Source organism: Oncorhynchus clarkii, chromosome 10, assembly GCF_045791955.1.
Source record: "Oncorhynchus clarkii lewisi isolate Uvic-CL-2024 chromosome 10, UVic_Ocla_1.0, whole genome shotgun sequence".
Taxonomy (NCBI): domain Eukaryota; kingdom Metazoa; phylum Chordata; class Actinopteri; order Salmoniformes; family Salmonidae; genus Oncorhynchus; species Oncorhynchus clarkii.
Genome location: NC_092156.1, coordinates 3,416,114 through 3,434,177, shown reverse-complemented (window position 1 = coordinate 3,434,177; position 18,064 = coordinate 3,416,114). Strand labels below are relative to the sequence as shown.

General features: G+C 45.7%; 1 protein-coding gene across 1 annotated transcript in view; it reads left to right on the top strand.

Moving 5' to 3' along the window:
* Positions 1-18,064, top strand: part of LOC139417919 (neurobeachin-like) — a 278,963-nt gene that overhangs the window by 105,706 nt on the left and 155,193 nt on the right. Inside the window, exons 8-11 of the mRNA XM_071166910.1 lie at positions 2,966-3,085; positions 4,022-4,168; positions 17,333-17,389; positions 17,804-17,944. Of these exons, the coding sequence (XP_071023011.1) occupies positions 2,966-3,085; positions 4,022-4,168; positions 17,333-17,389; positions 17,804-17,944 (465 nt within the window). The remainder of the gene's footprint in view (positions 1-2,965; positions 3,086-4,021; positions 4,169-17,332; positions 17,390-17,803; positions 17,945-18,064) is intronic.

Genomic DNA, 18,064 nt, shown 5'->3' with positions numbered 1-18,064 from the left:
AATCAATCTTTAGGATGTTTTTATCATAAATGTTCAATAATGTTCCAACAGGAGAATTCCTATGTCTGTAGAAAAGCAATGGAACGAGAGCTAACTCTCTCGTGACCGTGCCTCATAGCCTGTGGCACTCTGCCAGACACCTGGCTCAATCCACTCTCATTTGCCCCCACCTCACAGTAGAAGCCTGAAACAACGTTCTAAAGACTGTTGACATCTAGTGGAAGCCTTAGGAAGTGCAATTTGACCCCATAGACAATGTATCTTGGATAGGGAATGAGTTGAAAAACTACAAACCTCAGATTTCCCACTTCCTGGTTGGATTTTTTCTCAGGTTTTTGCCTGCCATATGAGTTCTGTTATACTCACAGACATCATTCATACAGTTTTAGAAACTTCAGAGTGTTTTCTATCCAAATCTACTAATAATTAGCATCTGGGACAGAGTAGCAGGCAGTTTACTCTGGGCACCTTATTCATCCAAGCTACTCAATACTGCCCCCCAGTCACCAAAACTCCAAAATCTGTGCCCTGTAACCTGAAATATCAGCCCTGTAACCTGAAATATCAGCCCTGAAACCTGAAATATCAGCCCTGAAACCTGAAATATCAGCCCTGTAACCTGTATCCTCAGCCCTGTAACCTGTATCCTCAGCCCTGTAACCTGTATCCTCAGCCCTGTAACCTCAGCCCTGAAACCTGAAATATCAGCCCTGTAACCTGTATCCTCAGCCCTGTAACCTGTATCCTCAGCCCTGTAACCTGTATCCTCAGCCCTGTAACCTGTATCATCATCCCTGTATCCTCAGCCCTGTAACCTGTAACCTCAGCCCTGTAACCTGTATCCGCATCCCTGTATCCTCAGCCCTGTAACCTGTATCCTTAGCCCTGTAACCTGTATCCTCAGCCCTGTATCCTTAGCCCTGTAACCTGTATCCTCAGCCCTGTATCCTTAGCCCTGTAACATGTATCCTCAGCCCTGTATCCTCAGCCCTGTAACCTGTAACGTCAGCCCTGTATCCTGTATCCTCAGCCCTGTATCCTCAGCCCTGTAACCTGTATCCTCAGCCCTGTAACCTCAGCCCTGTAACCTGTATCCTCAGCCCTGTAACCTGTAACCTCAGCCATGTAACCTGTGTCCTCAGCCCTGTAACCTGTATCATCAGCCCTGTATCCTGTATCCTCAGCCCTGTATCATCAGTGCTGTAACCTGTGTCCTCAGCCCTGTAACCTGTGTTCTCAGCCCTGTAACCTCAGCCCTGTAACCTGTATCCTCAGCCCTGTATCCTTAGCCCTTTATCCTCAGCCCTGTGTCCTGTATCCTCAGCCCTGTAACCTGTATCCTCAGCCCTGTATCCTTAGACCTTTATCCTCAGCCCTGTGTCCTGTATCCTCAGCCCTGTAACCTGTATCCTCAGCCATGTATTCTGTATCCTCATCCCTGTATCCTCAGCCCTGTATCCTTATCCCTGTATCCTCAACCCTATAACCTGTATCCTCAGCCCTGTATCCTTAGCCCTGTATCCTCAGCCCTGTAACCTGTATCCTCAGCCCTGTATCCTCAGCCCTGTAACCTGTATCCTTAGCCCTGTAGCCTGTAACGTCAACCCTGTATCCTGTATCCTCAGCCCTGTAACCTGTATCCTCAGCCCTGTAACCTGTATCCTTAGCCCTGTATCCTTAGCCCTGTAGCCTGTAACGTCAGCCCTGTAACCTGTATCCTCAGCCCTGTATCCTGTATCCTCAGCCCTGTAACCTGTATCCTCAGCCCTGTATCCTGTATCCTCAGCCCTGTATCCTGTATCCTCAGCCCTGTATCCTGTATCGTCAGCCCTGTAACCTGTATCCTCAGCCCTGTAACCTGTATCCTCAGCCCTGTAACCTGTATCCTCAGCCCTGTAACCTGTATCCTTAGCCCTGTATCCTCAGCCCTGTATCCTTAGCCCTGTAGCCTGTAACGTCAGCCCTGTATCCTGTATCCTCAGCCCTGTATCCTGTATCCTCAGCCCTGTATCCTGTATCCTCAGCCCTAGTCGTAATGTGACAGTTTGGAGGTGTATTTACATTTTGCAGGCATGCAGGTTTAACACACCCACCCCCTCTCTAAACCCTCTCTAACCCTCTATAACCAAATCAAATCATACCCCTCTTCTAACCCTCTTCTAACTCTCTCTAACCCTCTCTAACCCCCTCTAACCCTCTCTAACCCCCTCTAACGTTTTCTAACCCCCTCGAACCCTCTCGAACCTTCTCGAACCCTCTCAAACCCTCTCTAACCCCTCTCTAGCCCCTTCTAACCCTCTCTAACCCTCGTCAACCCTCTCTAACCTCCTCTAACCCCCTCTAACCCTCTATAACTAAATCATAACCCTCTTCTAACCCTCCCTAACCCTCTTCTAACCCTCTCTAACTCTCTCTAACCTCCCCTCTAACCCTCTCTAACCCCCTATAACCCTCTCGAACCCTATCTAACCCCCTCTAACCCCCTCTAACCCTCTCTAACCCTCTCTAACCCTCTAACCCTCTTCTAACCCTCTTCTAACCCTCTCTAACCCTCTCTAGCCCCCTCTAACCATCTCTAAACCCCTCTAACCCTCTTCTAACACCCTCTAACCCCCTCTAACCTCTCTAACCCTCTCTATCCCTCTCTAACCCTCTTCTAACCCTCTCTAACCCTCTCTAGCCCCCTCTAGCCCCCTCTAACCCTCTCTAACCATCTCTAGCCCCCTCTAACCCTATCTAACCCTATCTAACCCTCTTCTAACCCTCTCTAGCCCCCTCTAACCCTCTACAACCCTCTCTAGCCCCCTCTAACCCTCTCTAACCCTCTTCTAACCCTCTTCTAACCCTCTTCTAACCCTCTCTAACCCTCTCTAGCCCCCTCTAACCCTCTCTAACCCTCTCGAACCCCCTCTAACCCTCTCTAATCCCCTCTAACCCTCTCTAACCCCCCCTCTCTGTGTTTCAGTGGTACATGATCAGCATCGTCCACATCTACAATCGCTGGAGGAACAGTGAGATCCGTTGCTATGTCAACGGTCAGCTGGTCTCTTACGGTGACATGGCCTGGCACGTCAACACCAACGACGTAAGAAATACCCCCCCCTTTCCATCTCCCCGAGCCGCCTTCAATCCAATGCTTTTAGAGTTGTGTGTAGTAGTGTAAACTTCAGGAGAAAGGGGATATGGGGTGGCAGGTTAGCCTAGTGGTTAAGAGCGTTGGGCTAGTGGTAAAAAAAAAAAAACGCTTGCTGGTTTGAATCCCAGAGCCGACTACGTGAAGAATCTGTCGATGGGCCCTTTGAGCAAGGCACAAGCCAAATTGCTCCTGCATGTCACTCTGGGTAAGAGAGTCTTACTAACATGAAATGAATTATTGTGGCGTATCCTGTGTCTGTGACGTAGCATCTGGGGGTGTATGACAGGACATTAACAGAATGTACATGTACATCTCTACATCCTGTGGACGTGTACAGTTTGCTGCAACTTCAGGTTACCAGGTGTCTCTGTGATCAAGGATTTATTCTGTTGGGTGTCTGTGGATCGTGTGATGAAGGATCGTTTGATCTTCCTTACGAGTTGATTAGTGATGCCTGGGCGAAGCATCATACACCTGTGTGTGTGTGTGTGTGTATGTGTGTGTGTGTGTCTCTCTCTCTGTGTGTGTGTGTGTGTGTGTGTGTGTGTGTGTGTGTGTGTGTGTGTGTGTGTGTGTGTGTGTGTGTGTGTGTGTGTGTGTGTGTGTGTGTGTGTGTGTGTGTGTGTGTGTGTGTGTGTGTGTGTCTCTCTCTGTGTGTGTGTGTGTGTGTGTGTGTTTGTGTTTTGATCATATCTGGACTTCTCCCTCAAGATTATTATAAATTACTGTTGAATGACCAAGACTGTTATTATGAATTACTGTTGAATGCATATTATGAATTACTAAATGACCAATACCTCCCTCCTTCCCTCTCTCCATCTCTCTCCCTCCCTCCATCTCTCTCCCTCCATCTCTCTCCCTCCCCACCTCTCTCTCTCTCTACAGAGTTATGATAAGTGTTTTCTAGGTTCGTCAGAGACGGCAGATGCTAACAGGGTGTTCTGTGGTCAGCTGGGAGCCATCTACGTGTTCAGTGAGGCTCTCAACCCCGCTCAGATCTTCGCCATACATCAACTGGGTCCCGGGTACAAGGTAGGGCTAAACCATGCTACACACACACACACACACACACACACACACACACACACACACACACACACCAGAGTATGTGGGCGGAGTTGAGTAGTTTGAAATGGTTCTGGTTGCTCACGGAGCCACGCCCTTTCCAGCTGCTCGTCTAAAAACCTCTCCTCTCTCACAGGAAAAAGAAACTGACGCTCTAAATTGGCGCCATTCATTAAAATCACAATTTAACAAACACCCATCTATTTATTTGTATTTATTTAACCAGGAAGGGCTCATTGAGATTAAAATCTCTTTTTCAAGAGCGTCCTGGCCAAGATAGGCAGCACCAAGTCATAAAAAAAATAAAAATATAGACAGACAACATGAAAAACTACAAGTAATCTAGTAAAAACCATAGAATTCACCAAATCATAAAACAGCAAATTAAAGACATTGACAGGTCAGGGAATCAGCCTCAAAATCCTTCATCAGTGATTTAAAAACAACAATCGTCTCGATTGGACATACTGGAGGTATTGGTCATTTAGTAATTCATAATATGCATTCAACAGTAATTCATAATAACAGTCTTGGTCATTCAACAGTAATTTATAATAATCTTGAGGGAGAAGTTCTTCCAGTTTAAAAGTATTGTTGTGACTACCTGGACCTAACAATTGGTTGTCATTTGAATGAAAAAAGGTTTTTAATAAACAACATGAACATGTGACTGTGTGAGAAGAATCTATTATACAAACGGGTCTGAACCTGAATGCTGATTGGTTAAAAACCGCATTCCAGCCGGTGACTATTCCAGAAGTTTCCACCGGCTAAATCTATGACGTTAAAATGCCTTTTTACTCTGTTCCATCTGACTGCTGCAATCCACTGTCTCATCTGCCCAGCCAGGCAATTTATAAACTTGATCGCCACTATAAAAAGCATCTAGACATTATCTCACATTTCTTTTAGACAAGCAACTAGTTTTCAAGATTTGTATAAACCTTGCCTGTCTGTCTCCTGACGTTTGCAACATTGTTTCAATATTCAAATTCTATCTCCAACTGTCCCATAGTAATGAACGTGTAGTGATCAGGACGAGAGAGAGAGAGAGGCAGGCAGCGTTTCTCAGCCAATTGAAATCATGAATCAGCTGGCATTATTTTTATGGATATATATATATATATATATACAGTGCCTTGCGAAAGTATTTGGCCCCCTTGAACTTTGCGACCTTTTGCCACATTTCAAGCTTCAAACATAAAGATATAAAACTGTATTTTTTTGTGAAGAATCAACAACAAGTGGGACACAATCATGAAGTGGAACGACATTTATTGGATATTTCAAACTTTTTTAACAAATCAAAAACTGAAAAATTGGGCGTGCAAAATTATTCAGCCCCCTTAAGTTAATACTTTGTAGCGCCACCTTTTGCTGCGATTACAGCTGTAAGTCGCTTGGGGTATGTCTCTATCAGTTTTGCACATCGAGAGACTGAAATTTTTTCCCATTCCTCCTTGCAAAACAGCTCGAGCTCAGTGAGGTTGGATGGAGAGCATTTGTGAACAGCAGTTTTCAGTTCTTTCCACAGATTCTCGATTGGTCTGGACTTTGACTTGGCCATTCTAACACCTGGATATGTTTATTTTTGAACCATTCCATTGTAGATTTTGCTTTATGTTTTGGATCATTGTCTTGTTGGAAGACAAATCTCCGTCCCAGTCTCAGGTCTTTTGCAGACTCCATCAGGTTTTCTTCCAGAATGGTCCTGTATTTGGCTCCATCCATCTTCCCATCAATTTTAACCATCTTCCCTGTCCCTGCTGAAGAAAAGCAGGCCCAAACCATGATGCTGCCACCACCATGTTTGACAGTGGGGATGGTGTGTTCAGCTGTGTTGCTTTTACGCCAAACATAACGTTTTGCATTGTTGCCAAAAAGTTCAATTTTGGTTTCATCTGACCAGAGCACCTTCTTCCACATGTTTGGTGTGTCTCCCAGGTGGCTTGTGGCAAACTTTAAACAACACTTTTTATGGATATCTTTAAGAAATTGCTTTCTTCTTGCCACTCTTCCATAAAGGCAAAGATTTGTGCAATATACGACTGATTGTTGTCCTATGGACAGAGTCTCCCACCTCAGTTGTAGATCTCTGCAGTTCATCCAGAGTGATCATGGGCCTCTTGGCTGCATCTCTGATCAGTCTTCTCCTTGTATGAGCTGAAAGTTTAGAGGGACGGCCAGGTCTTGGTAGATTTGCAGTGGTCTGATACTCCTTCCATTTCAATATTATCGCTTGCACAGTGCTCCTTGGGATGTTTAAAGCTTGGGAAATCTTTTTGTATCTAAATCCGGCTTTAAACTTCTTCACAACAGTATCTCGGACCTGCCTGGTGTGTTCCTTGTTCTTCATGATGCTCTCTGCGCTTTTAACGGACCTCTGAGACTATCACAGTGCAGGTGCATTTATACAGAGACTTGATTACACACAGGTGGATTGTATTTATCATCATTAGTCATTTAGGTCAACATTGGATCATTCAGAGATCCTCACTGAACTTCTGGAGAGAGTTTGCTGCACTGAAAGTAAAGGGGCTGAATAATTTTGCACGCCCAATTTTTCAGTTTTTGATTTGTTAAAAAAGTTTGAAATATCCAATAAATGTCGTTCCACTTCATGATTGTGTCCCACTTGTTGTTGATTCTTCACAAAAAAATACAGTTTTATATCTTTATGTTTGAAGCCTGAAATGTGGCAAAAGGTCGCAAAGTTCAAGGGGGCCGAATACTTTCGCAAGGCACTGTATATATATAAAGAAATGTCAGTTGAAAAAAGGTCAAATGAAACGAATTGCAGCTAGTTTGCCGTCTTTCCAGCTTCAATTTGAAGTTGTCATGTTAGCTGTGTTGTTGGCTAGCTCCGCTGAACAGCTCCTCTCCTCTGTTGGCTAGACATTTGTGACTCACGACCTAGATTCCGTCTTATGTATCAACATTTGAATTTCTCTTTTTTTTTACATTGTATAAAAGTAGAGACTCAGAGCTACAAAATGGTCATACACAGCATTTGAGGAAACAATGGGAAAGTAATTCTGATTTGAAAGTTGATGAACTTGTAAAATCCCTTTTGAGAAAACCGTCTTTCAATGTTTTTCTTCTACTATTGGAGAACTCTTCTTTGTCTCCGCCCATTCAGCATTGTTCACGCCCTCTTAAGCCATAACCCCACCCATTCAGCATGGTTCACACCCTCTTAAGCCTTAGACCACACCCATTCAGCATGGTTCACACCCTCTTAAGCCTTAGCCCCACCCATCTCTTTAAGGGTTGATCCGTGCGTTCTGTTCTAACTTGCCAGCTACATCCAGAGATCTGAGAGAGAGAGAGCAGCTAACTGAACATTACTCACCCTAGCAGAGCTGGTTAGGCTGTTATGTTATCCAGAGCGTTGGTGACTGCAACTGTACTGTCAGATTGTCCGTTCGTAAATTCAGAGCGTTTCGCGTTCAGATCGCACACTGGACGCTCTGGCCAATTAGTAGGGTTTTTCCAAAAGCTCTGACCTCACAACGACAGTCAAGCACCCAAGCTAACTGGCTAACATTGGCTAGCTACTTCCAGACACATAATGAGAGGACACCTCACTCTGACCATTTTACTCCCCCTAGCAGAGCTGTTTGGCTGTTTTCATGTTATCCAGAGTGTTGGTGACTGCAACTGTGCTGCTGGCAACAATTGAATTACACTTTGTTGCCGACGTTTACTGACACCGAACATATTCAACGTTGAGCGTTCAAAGATTCATCAGTTATTCTGCGCTCCGGCACACTAAGACGGGAATCTTTTGTTAAGAAATGTAACTAGATAGCAAGCTAGGTCACCAATGAATGCAACCATCCAGCTAACGTTAGCTCGCTAGCTAAAAGTACACTAACTTGAAATGAGAATACTTTGTCAAAATTAGAGTGGACTCTTTTGTAGACATGTAGCTAGCTAGTGTTAGGGTTCGTTCCTTTCGTCCTTGTAGTGTACCAGAGTGCTATTCCCTATGTAGTGTACTACTGCTGACCAGAGCCCTATTCCCTATGTAGTGTACTACTGTTGACCAGAGCCCTATTCCCTATGTAGTGTACTACTGTTAACCAGAGCCCTATTCCCTATGTTTAATTTAACCAGGTAGGCCAGTTGAGAACAAGTTCTCATTTACAACTGAGACCTGGTCAAGATAAAGCAAAGCAGTGTGACACAAACAACAACACAGAGTTACACATAAACAAACAAACAGTCAATAATACAGTAGAAAAGAAAAATACATAGAAACATCTTTGTACAAATGTAGAAGAGTAGATGTAGTAAGATTAGGGAGGTAAGGCAATAAATAGGCCCTAGAGGCGGAAATAATTACAGTTTAGCATTAACACTGGAGTGATAGATGTGCAGATGATGATGTGCAAGTAGAGATACTGGGGTGCGAACGAGCAAGAGGGTAAGTAATAATATGGGGATGAGGTAGTTGGGTGTGCTATTTACAGATTGGCTGTGTACAGGTACAGTGATCGGTAAGCTGCTCTGACAGCTGATGCTTAAATTTCAGTCTCTCGATGTGCAAAACTGATAGAGACATACCCCAAGCGACTTACAGCTGTAATCGCAGCAAAAGGTGGCACTACAAAGTATTAACTTAAGGGGGCTGAATAATTTTGCACACCCAATTTTTCAGTTTTTGATTTATTAAAAAAGTTTTAAATATCCAATAAATGTCGTTCCACTTCATGATTGTGTCCCACTTGTTGTTGATTCTTCACAAAAAAATACAGTTTTATATCTTTATGTTTGAAGCCTGAAATGTGGCAAAAGGTCGCAAAGTTCAAGGGGGCCGAATACTTTCGCAAGGCACTGTAAGGTGGGTCTTTACCTAGCAAAGACTTATAGATGACCTGAAGCCAGTGGTTTTGGCAACGGATATGTAGTGAGGGCCAGCCAACGAGAGCATACAGGTTGCAGTGGTGGGTGGGTGGTATATGGGGCTTTGGTGACAAAACGGATTGCACTGTGATAGACTGCATCCAGTTTGCTGAGTAGAGTGTTGGAGGCTATTATGTAAATTACATCGCCCGAAGTCAAGGATTGGTCAGTTTTATGAGGGTATATTTGGAGACGTGTAAAAGAGGCTTTGTTTTGCGAAATAGGAAGGCGATTCCTAGGTATTTGTAGTTGTCCACATATTCTAGGTCAGAACCGTCCAGAGTAGTCGGGCGGGAGGGTGCGGGCAGCGATCGGTTGAAGAGCATGCACTTAGTTTTACTAGCATTTAAAAGCAGTTGGAGGCCACGGAAGGAGTGTTGTATGGCATTGAAGCTCATCTGGAGGTTAGTTAACACAGTGTACAAAGAAGGGCCGACACCATGTATACAGAATGATGTCATCTGCGTAGCAGCAAGAGCAACGCCATTGATATATACAGAGAAAAGAGTCGGCCTGGAGGATGGAATCCTGTGGCACCCCCATAGAGGCTGCCAGAGATCCGGACAACAGGCCCTCCGGTTTGACACACTGAACTCTATCTGAGAAGTAGTTGGTGAACCAGGTGAGACAATCATTTGAGAAGCCAAGGCTGTTGAGTCTGCCGATAAGAATGCGGTGATTGACAGAGTCGAAAGCCTTGGCCAGGTCGATGAAGACGGCTGTTATGATATCGTTTAGGACCTTGAGTGTGGCTGAGGTGCACCCATGACCAGCTCGGAAACCAGATTGCATAGCGGAGAAGGTATGGTGGGATTTGAAATGGCCGGTGATCTGTTTATTAACTTGGCTTTCGAAGATTTTAGAAAGGCAGGGAAGATTGGATATAGGTTTATAACAGTTTGGGTCTAGGGTGTCTCCCCCATTGAAGAGGGGCAGCTTTCCAATCTTTGGGGATCACAGACGATACAAAAGAGAGGTTGAACAGGCTAGTAATAGGGGTTGCAACAATCTTGGCGGATACATTTAGAAAGAGAGGGTCCAAATTCTTTCAGAACATCAGCTATCTGGTGGGGGGGGGGGGCAATTTGCTGCCGGGGGTGCTGAAATGTTGGCCAGGGTAGGGGTAGCCAGGTGGCGACGCATGGCCAGCCGTGGAAAATGCTTGTTTATCATGGATTTATTGGTAGTGACAGTGTTTCCTATCCTATGCTCTTATTCTCCATGGACTTTACAGTGTCCCAAAACCTTTTGGAATTGGTGCTACAGGAAGCAAATTTCTGTTTGAAAAAGCTAACCTTAACCTTCCTAACTGACTGAGTATATTGGTTCCTAACTTCCCTGAACAGTTTTATATCGTGGAGACTATTCGATGCTAATGCAGAATGCCAAAGGATGTTTTTTCCTGGTCAAGGGCAGTTAAGTCTGGGGTGAACCAAGGGCTATATCTGTTCTCAGTTCTAAATTTTTTGAACGGGGCATGCTTATTTAAGATGGAGAAGAAAGCACTTTTGAAGAGCAACCAGGCATCCTCTACTGACAGGATGAGGTCAATATCCTTCCAGGATACCCAGGCCAGGTTTATTAGAAAGGCCTGCTCACTGAAGTGTTTTATGGAGCATTTGACAGTGTTGAGGGGTTGTTGTTTGACCGCGGAACCAGTACGCTTGCAGGCAATGAGGCAGTGATCGCTGAGATCCTGGTTGAAGACAGCAGAGGTGTATTTAGAAGGCAGGTTGGTCAGGATGATGTCTAAGAGGGTGCCCATGGTTACATATTTAGGGTTGTACCTGGTAGGTTCCTTGATAATTTGTGTGAGATTGTGGGCATCAAGCTTAGATTGTAGGATGGCCGGGGTGTTAAGCATGTCCCAGCTTAGGTTGCCTAGCAGTACGTGCTCTGAAGATAGATGGGAGGCAATCAGTTCACATATGGTGTCCAGGGCACAGCTCGGGGCTGAAGGTGGTCTAACAAGCGGCAACGGTGAGAGACTTATTTTTGGAAAGGTCGATTTTTAAAAGTAGGAGCTCGTTGTTTGGGCACAGACCTGGATAGTAAGACAGGCTATCCCTGCAGTAGATTTGCAACTCTGCCCCCTCTGGCAGTTCTATCTTGTCGGAATATTTTATAGTTAGGGATGGAAATTTCAGGGTTTTAGGTGACCTTCCTAAGCCAGGATTCAGACACGGCTTGGACATTCTGGTTGGCAGAGTGTGCTAAAGCAGTGAATAAAACAAACTTAGGGAGGAGGCTTCTAATGTTAACATGCATGAAACTGTTACGGGAATTAAATTCCTATATGTTTTAATACCCAATTAAATGAAACACTGTCCACTCCTAAGAGTTTGTAAGACTCTCTAATTTGCATAAAATGGACAGAGACCAGTCTCAAAATCAACCTGCAGCGTTTATTCTGGAGAGTACTGAACACGATACAGTTTACCACAGGGTTAGGGTAACCCTAACACTAAGGTTATAAACTGAAAATGACGTCATTCGTTTTCAAACTGTCCCATCTCTTCTCCCACCCTGGTACAAAGGCAGTATCTCAAGCCTTCCCACATCATCTCCCTACCAATTTAATATGATTTATGACTGAGCCAAGGTCTTCCTGTGTAGATAAGCATTCTAGCCAGTCTGACGATAAGTTCAGTACTAGGATTAAAATAAAATTCATACAGTAACATAATAGTAGTCTGATTATTCAGTCCTGATTGAAATGTATACATAATTAGTCATTATTGATAAAAAAAAATCCCTTAACAGAAACCAATGCTTTTACGGTTACAGAAGTCAACAAATGAAAGCACCTTAGTAGGTAACTAGGTTGACCTTATTAGGTAACCAGGTTGACCTTATTAGGTAACTAGGTTGACCTTAGTAGGTAACTAGGTTGACCGTATTAGGTAACTAGGTTGACCTTAGTAGGTAACTAGGTTGACCGTATTAGGTAACTAGGTTGACCTTAGTAGGTAACTAGGTTGATCTTAGTAGGTAACTAGGTTGACCTTATTAGGTAACTCCGTTGACCTTAGTAGGTAACTAGGTTGACCTTAGTAGATAACTAGGTTGACCTTAGTAGGTAACTAGGTTGACCGTATTAGGTAACCAGGTTGACCTTATTAGGTAACCAGGTTGACCTTAGTAGGTAACTAGGTTGACCGTATTAGGTAACCAGGTTGACCTTACTAGGTAACCAGGTTGACCTTAGTAGGTAACTAGGTTGACCTTAGTAGGTAACTAGGTTGACCTTAGTAGGTAACTAGGTTAACCTTGGTAGGTAACTAGGTTAACATTGGTAGGTAACTAGGTTAACCTTGGTAGGTAACTAGGCTAACCTTGGTAGGTAACTAGGTTAACCTTAGTATGCAACTATGTTGATCTTAGTAGGTAACTAGGTTGACCTTAGTAGGTAATCAGGTTGATCTTAGTAGGTAACTAGGTTAACCTTAACATAAAACTAGTTTGACCTTAGTAGGTAACTAAGTTAACCTTAGTATGCAACTATGTTGATCTTATTAGGTAACCAGGTTGACCTTAGTAGGTAACTAGGCTGACCTTAGTAGGTAACCAGGTTGACCTTGGTAGGTAACTAGGTTGACCTTAGTAGGTAACTCCGTTGACCATAGTAGGTAAATAGGTTAACCTTGGTAGGTAACTAGGTTAACCTTAGTATGCAACTATGTTGATCTTAGTAGGTAACTAGGTTGACCTTAGTAGGTAATCAGGTTGATCTTAGTAGGTAACTAGGTTAACCTTAGTATGCAACTATGTTGATCTTAGTAGGTAACTAGGTTGACCTTAGTAGGTAATCAGGTTGATCTTAGTAGGTAACTAGGTTGACCTTAGTAGGTAACTACGTTGACCTTAGTAGGTAGCTAGGTTAACCTTAGTAGGTAACTAGGTTGACCTTAGTAGGTAACTAGGTTGACCTTAGTAGGTAACTAGGTTGACCTTAGTAGGTAATCAGGTTGACCTTAGTAGGTAACTCCGTTGACCTTAGTAGGTAACTAGGTTATCCTTGGTAGGTAACTAGGTTAACCTTAGCATGCAACTCTGTTCACCTGATTTAGAATTCCTCACAATCAAATGTCGACCCCATTATCTACCAAGGGAATTCTCTTCGATTATAATCACAGCCGTATATATTTCCCCCCAAGCAGACACATTGATGGCTCTGAACGAAACTTTATTTGACTCTATGTAAACTGGAAACCACATATCCTGAGGCTGCATTTATTGCCTGTTCACCCCCCTACCATCCAGAAGGCAAGGTCAGTACAGGTGCATCAAAGCAGGGACCGAGAGACTGAAAAACAGCTTCTATCTCAAGGCCATCAGACTGTTAAACAGCCACCACTAACATTGAGTTGCTGCTGCCAACACACTGACTCAACTCCAGCCACTTTAATAATGGGAATTGATGGGAATTGATGTAAAATATATCACTAGCCACTTTAAACAATGCTACTTAATATAATGTTTACATACCCTACATTATTAATCTCATATGTATACGTATATACTGTACTCTATATCATCTACTGCATCTTTATGTAATACATGTATCACTAGCCACTTTAACTATGCCACTTTGTCTACATACCCTACATTACTCATCTCATTTGTACATACTGTACTCGATACCATCTACTGTATCTTGCCTATGCCGTTCTGTACCATCACTCATTCATATATCTTTATGTACATATTCTTTATCCCCTTACACTTGTGTCTATAAGGTAGTAGTTTTGGAATTGTTAGCTAGATTACTTGTTGGTTATTACTGCATTGTCGGAACTAGAAGCACAAACATTTCGCTACACTCACATTAACATCTGCTAACCATGTGTATGTGACAAATAAAATTTGATTTGATTTGACTTGATTTGTTGACCTTTGTAGATAGCAATGTTAACATTAACAGAAAAATAGATTGACCTTAATAGGTAACTAGGTCGACCTTAATAGGTAACTAGCTTAACCTTAAAAGATAACTAGGCTAACCTTAACATAAAACTAGTTTGAGTAGTTTTAGTAGGTAACTAGGTTGACCTTAGTAGTTACAGTAACTAGGTTAACCTTAGTATGCAACTATGCTGACCTTTGTAGGTAACTAGGTTGACCTTTGTAGGTAACTAGGTTGACCTTAGTAGGTAACTCCGTTGACCTTAGTAGGTAACCAGGTTGACCTTTGTAGGTAACTAGGGGGGAGAGATGAACGCTGTGTTCATTTGACTAACACGAACACAATCCATTCTATGTCATTCCTCTCTATCTATGCCTTCTTTTCTTTCATGAATTAATATATTGTGTTCCCTACCTTTCCCCCTCACCCCCTCCTCCTCTATCTCCCCCTCCTCCTCTATCTCCCCTTATCCTCCCCCTCCTCCTCTATCTCCCCTTATCTCCCCCCTCCTCCTCTATATCACCTTATCCTCCCCCTCCTCCTCTATTTCCCCTTATCCTCCCCCTCCTCCTCTATCTCCCCTTATCTCCCCCCTCCTCCTCTATATCCCCTTATCCTCCCCCTCCTCCTCTATATCCCCCTCCTCCTCTATCTCCCCTTATCCTCCCCCTCCTCCTCTATCTCCCCTTATCTCCCCCCTCCTCCTCTATATCCCCTTATCCTCCCCCTCCTCCTCTATATCCCCTTATCCTCCCCCTCCTCCTCTATCTCCCCTTATCTCCCCCCTCCTCCTCTATATCCCCTTATCCTCCCCCTCCTCCTCTATATCCCCTTATCCTCCCCCTCACCCCCTCCTCCTCTATCTCCCCCTCCTCCTCTATCTCCCCTTATCCTCCCCCTCCTCCTCTATCTCCCCCTCCTCCTCTATCTCCCCTTATCCTCCCCCTCCTCCTCTATCTCCCCTTATCCTCCCCCTCCTCCTCTATCTCCCCTTATCTCCCCCCTCCTCCTCTATAACCCCTTATCCTCCCCCTCCTCCTCTATATCCCCTTATCCTTCCCCTCCTCCTCTATCTCCCCTTATCTCCCCCCTCCTCCTCTATATCCCCTTATCCTCCCCCTCCTCCTCTATATCCCCTTATCCTCCCCCTCCTCCTCTATATCCCCTTATCCTCCCCCTCCTCCTCTATATCCCCTTATCCTCCCCCTCCTCCTCTATATCCCGTTATCCTCCCCCTCCTCCTCTATATCCCGTTATCATCCCCCTCCTCCTCTATATCCCTTATCCTCCCCCTCCTCCTCTATATCCCCTTATCCTCCCCCTCCTCCTCTATATCCCCTTATCCTCCCCCTCCTCCTCTATATCCCCTTATCCTCCCCCTCCTCCTCTATATCCCCTTATCTCCCCCCTCTTCCTCTATATCCCCTTATCCTCCCCCTCCTCCTCTATATCCCCTTATCCTCCCCCTCCTCCTCTATATCCCCTTATCTCCCCCCTCTTCCTCTATCTCCCCCTCCTCCTCTATATCCCCTTATCCTCCCCCTCCTCCTCTATATCCCCTTATCTCCCCCTCCTCCTCTATCTCCCCCTCCTCCTCTATCTCCCCCTCCTCCTCTATATCCCCTTATCTCCCCCTCCTCCTCTATCTCCCCCTCCTCCTCTATATCCCCTTATCTCCCCCTCCTCTCTATATCCCCTTATCTCCCCCTCCTCTCTATATCCCCTTATCTCCCCCCCTCCTCTATATCCCCTTATCTCCCCCCTCCTCCTCTATATCCCCTTATCTCCCCCCTCCTCTATATCCCCTTATATCCCCCCTCCTCCTCTATATCCCCTTATCTCCCCCTCCTCCTCTATATCCCCTTATACTCCCCCTCCTCCCCTTATCTCCCCCCTCCTCCTCTATCTCCCCTTATCTCCCCCTCCTCCTCTATATCCCCTTATCCTCCCCCTCCTCCCCTTATCTCCCCCCTCCTCCTCTATATCCCCTTATCTCCCCCTCCTTTCTATATCCCCGTATCTCCCCCCTCCTCCCCTATATCCCCTTATCTCCCCCCTCCTCCTCTATATCCCCTTATCTCCCCTCTCCTCTTCTATATCCCCTTATCTCCCCCCTCCTCCTCTATATCCCCTTATTGCCCCCCTCCTCCTCCTCTATATCCCCTTATCTCCCCCCTCCTCTTCTATATCCCCTTATCCCGCCCTCCTCCCCTTATCTCTGCCTCCTCCTCTATATCCCCTTATCTCCCCCTCCTCCTTTATATCCTCTTATCTCCCCCATCTACCTCCCCCTTATCTCCCCCCTCTATCTCCCCTTATCTCCCCCCTACTCCCCTATCTCCCCCCTCCTCCTCTATAATCCCCTTATATCCCCCCTCCTCCTCTATCTCCCCTTATCTCCCCCCTCCTCCTCCTCTATCTCCCCCTCCTCCCCTATCTCCCCCTCCTCCTCTATATCCCCTTATCTCCCCCCTCTTCCCCTATCTCCCCTTATCTCCCCCTCCTCCTCTATCTCCCCCTCCTCCCTCCTCCTCTATCTCTCCCTATCTCCCCCTCCTCCCCTATCTCCCCTTTTCTCCCCCTCTCCCCTATATCCCCTTATCTCCCCCTCCTCCTCTATCTCTCCCTCTTCCTTTATCTCCCCTCCTCTCTCTCCCCTCCTCTATCTCCCCCTATCCCCCCCTTCTTCTCCATCTCCCCTATATCCCCTTATCTCCCCCCTCCTCCTCTATCTCCCCTATATCCCCTTATCTCCCCCCTCCTCCTCTATCTCCCCCTCCTCCTCTATAATCCCCTTATATCCCCCCTCCTCCTCTATCTCCCCTTATCTCCCCCCTCCTCCTCCTCTATCTCCCCCTCCTCCCCTATCTCCCCCCTCCTCCTCTATATCCACTTATCTCCCCCCTCTTCCCCTATCTCCCCTTATCTCCCCCTCCTCCTCTATCTCCCCCTCCTCTATCTCTCCCTATCTCCCCCTCCTCCCCTATCTCCCCTTTTCTCCCCCTCTCCCCTATATCCCCTTATCTCCCCCTCCTCCTCTATCTCTCCCTCCTCCTTTATCTCCCCTCCTCTCTCTCCCCTCCTCTATCTCCCCCTATCCCCCCCTTCTTCTCCATCTCCCCTATATCCCCTTATCTCCCCCCTCCTCCTCTATCTCCCCTTATCTCCCCCCTCCTCCTCTATCTCCCCTTATCTCCCCCCTCCTCCTCTATCTCCCCTATATCCCCTTATCTCCCCCTTCCTCCTCTATCTCCCCTTATCTCCCCCTCCTCCTCTATATCCCCTTATCTCCCCTCCTCCTCTATCTCCCCCTGTAGAGCACCTTTAAATTTAAGTCGGAGAGTGATATCCACTTGGCAGAGCACCATAAGCAGGTAGGCAGGTTATTGAGGAAAAGTTGGACAGACTACGACTGTGACTATGTGGTTCTCTACAATTGAAGGGAAACCGATCTTTTCTACTTCCCCAGAGTCAGATGAACTCGTTGATATCATTTTGGCGGTGGGAGGGACCAATGCTAACTGAACCAATGCTAACTGAACCAATGCTAACTGAACCAATGCTAACTGAACCAATGCAAACTGACCCAATGCTAACTAGCGTTAGCTCAATGACTAGTAGTCTATGGGTATGCTAGCATAGAAATAGTGTCTGACTCTGGGTAGGTATAAAAATGTCTAGATTGCCGTAATCTTGCTGTATCCCGTTAAGATGAATGCGCTGACTGTAAGTCCCTCTGGATAAGAGAGTTTACTAAGTGACTGAATGTGTCATGTAATGTACTGCAGGTCCTGTATGATGGGAAGCTAGCCAGCTCCATCTCTTTCACCTACAACGCCAAGGCCACTGACGCACAGCTCTGTCTGGAGTCATCGCCCAGAGAGAACGCATCCAACTTCGTTCACTCCCCACACGCACTCATGCTGCAGGTCAGTGGGGGGGGGGGGGGGGGGGGGGGGGGGGGGGGTTGAGGGAAGGGGGGTGGGTGAGGGTGAGGGAGGGAGGGTGGGTGGAGTGTGTGTGTCACGTTCTGACCTTGGTTCTTTTGT